This window comes from Rhea americana, unplaced genomic scaffold (assembly GCF_003343005.1).
Source record: "Rhea americana isolate MKP2758 unplaced genomic scaffold, rheAme1 scaffold_46, whole genome shotgun sequence".
NCBI classification, from domain to species: domain Eukaryota; kingdom Metazoa; phylum Chordata; class Aves; order Rheiformes; family Rheidae; genus Rhea; species Rhea americana.
Genome location: NW_028186601.1, coordinates 4,979,207 through 4,981,458, shown reverse-complemented (window position 1 = coordinate 4,981,458; position 2,252 = coordinate 4,979,207). Strand labels below are relative to the sequence as shown.

General features: G+C 33.9%; 1 protein-coding gene across 1 annotated transcript in view; it reads left to right on the top strand.

Moving 5' to 3' along the window:
* ATP6V1C1 (ATPase H+ transporting V1 subunit C1) overlaps positions 1-1,974 on the top strand; it is a 15,765-nt gene extending 13,791 nt beyond the window's left edge. The window contains exons 11-12 of the mRNA XM_085316318.1: positions 132-258; positions 1,287-1,974. Of these exons, the coding sequence (XP_085172444.1) occupies positions 132-258; positions 1,287-1,382 (223 nt within the window). The 3' untranslated portion in view covers positions 1,383-1,974. The remainder of the gene's footprint in view (positions 1-131; positions 259-1,286) is intronic.
* The last annotated feature ends 278 nt before the right edge of the window (positions 1,975-2,252 follow it).

Below are 2,252 nucleotides of genomic sequence, written 5' to 3'. Positions count from 1 at the left end.
GAAAAAGCAGAATTTCCTCCTCTTCAGAAATAAGATATCTTCTCAAAATGGAATAAGTGTCTGTTTCTAAAGGATAAGTTAACCTAAGGCTTATTTTAGTATTTTCAGAGCTTTCTGCTTGATTTTCTCAGGTATGGTTTGCCAGTTAACTTCCAGGCAATGCTGCTTCAACCTAATAAGAAAACAATGAAAAAACTGAGGGAGGTTTTGTATGATTTATACAAGCACCTTGACAGCAGTGCAGCRGCTATCATTGATGTAAGTATTTTTCTAACTGTTACTCCTATTCAATACTAAGTTTAATCTCTTTAAACAAAAGTTTCTTTAGCTTCATTAAAAAGCAATAACTCTCTCCATACTCTGTCATTGTCTCCTAGTACAAAGAATTATAATTCTTACAGAAATGCCACTTCTACCTTATGTTTTTTGAAAGGAGATAGTATTTTGAGTTGCAGCTAATGCACTTGAAARGCTGTCTGGTTTAAGTCCTGTGTTATTTCTTCCTATAGCATTCTTCCCTACCACAAAGGGAAGAATGTCCTACAGATTGCATACATGCTCACATCCTCGAAGAATTCAAAGTCAGTTTTAGTATGGAATTAAGCTTAAGGAACTTGAATACCTTTCATATCTTTTTTTGAGACTAGAAAGAATACTAAAAATTACTTTCCACAGTCTAAGGTAACGGTGGCATTAAATAATAAATTTAACTTCATTGACCTTCTCTACTAAAGGAGACTGATTGGATGTCAAGATGGAGTCACRTAGAGGTTTCCATCTATAGAGGTGTCTGATTTTCCTATTTAAAACTAGTTTGTAGGGAGGCTTATTCTACWGCATTTGTTTAGTATTGAAAAGCAGTGCTTTTCAAAGATAGTTAAAAATAACTAAAGATAGACCACCACACAGTGAGTTCAACCTGAATAAAATAACAATATTTTTCTGCAGCGTACTTCAAGGCTGCTTTGGGGATGGGGATGTGACAATTAAAGTGAAAATTAAAGGCGCTGAACTTCATGCGACTTCCTGGATCATTCAAGCCCTCTATAGTATCATTCTCATAAACTTGCTGTGTTTGAAAGTAGTGAAACAGCATTGTAGTTCTTTTCCTTCTGTTTAGTGGCAGTTGGTTTACTACAGCAACACATGTGAATTATTGATGCAAAGCTACCTAGATTTTTGAAAAAGCACTTCTATTTCAATTTGAAAAGCATCTGAATGTTTTGTCTGCTTCTAAGAGTCTGATGAATTGTAAAAGCATAATTGGTTTTAAAACTCTCTTGCAGGCAACTATGGATATTCCGGGCTTAAACCTCAGTCAACAGGAATACTACCCGTATGTGTACTACAAGATCGATTGCAATTTGCTAGAATTCAAGTAGAAGTTCCCTAACATGACAATCCTCTCAGTGTTGGTGTAAACAAACAGAAGTGAGGTTGAAGTACAGTAAAACTTTAAACATTCTGCTAATCCTCTGCTTGCTTCTTATGTTAGGTGAATTTTTGCCCACCGTGGTCCATCTCTAGCCATTTTCTTTTTAAAGAAAAGTGTAGGTAATCTGCTTTTAACCAATTATGTCTGTAAATGTATATTGAGAGAATTGAAGTATTTATAAACAGAGTCATTTATTTAAGTAAAAGGTCATTACTCTTTCATAGGGTGATGTGTGTTAATTCCATTTACCATTGTTTATATTAAAAAACTTGTTTACAAAAGAATAGTGTAAATGTTCATGGCCATTTTGTTCATTTGATTTAGTAGATATGATTGTGTTAACATTGTTGAACTGTGATGTAAAATATGTAAGATTGGTATGAAATTGTGCTTTCTGAATGTTAAAATTACAATCAAAGCACTGTAAACACAGGAAAAATAAAAATACCTGTGCAAATGTGTCATTGTATGAACTGTGGATGCCTCTGTCTAAACTTAATCAACTGATGAAATATTAAAAACTTATGTTGTGTCCTGCATATGATGGTACAGAAATGCAACAGTTCAAATACTTTCAAGATATACAGGTATTTCTTTTGAGGAATTGTGAAGAAAATACTCAAGTATATAGTGCTTATCTCCATGATTTTAAAGAAATTTTGTAAGTAATTATAACATGGACAGGTACACAAACTGGTCAAGTCTAGGATTTTTTGATGTTCTTTGTAGTTTTCAGTCTACAAAGTTGCAGCCTGGAACCAATTCATGGCTTTGAGCACTCTGTTAGATGCCCCCTCCCTTTTTTTTTGTGGCATCC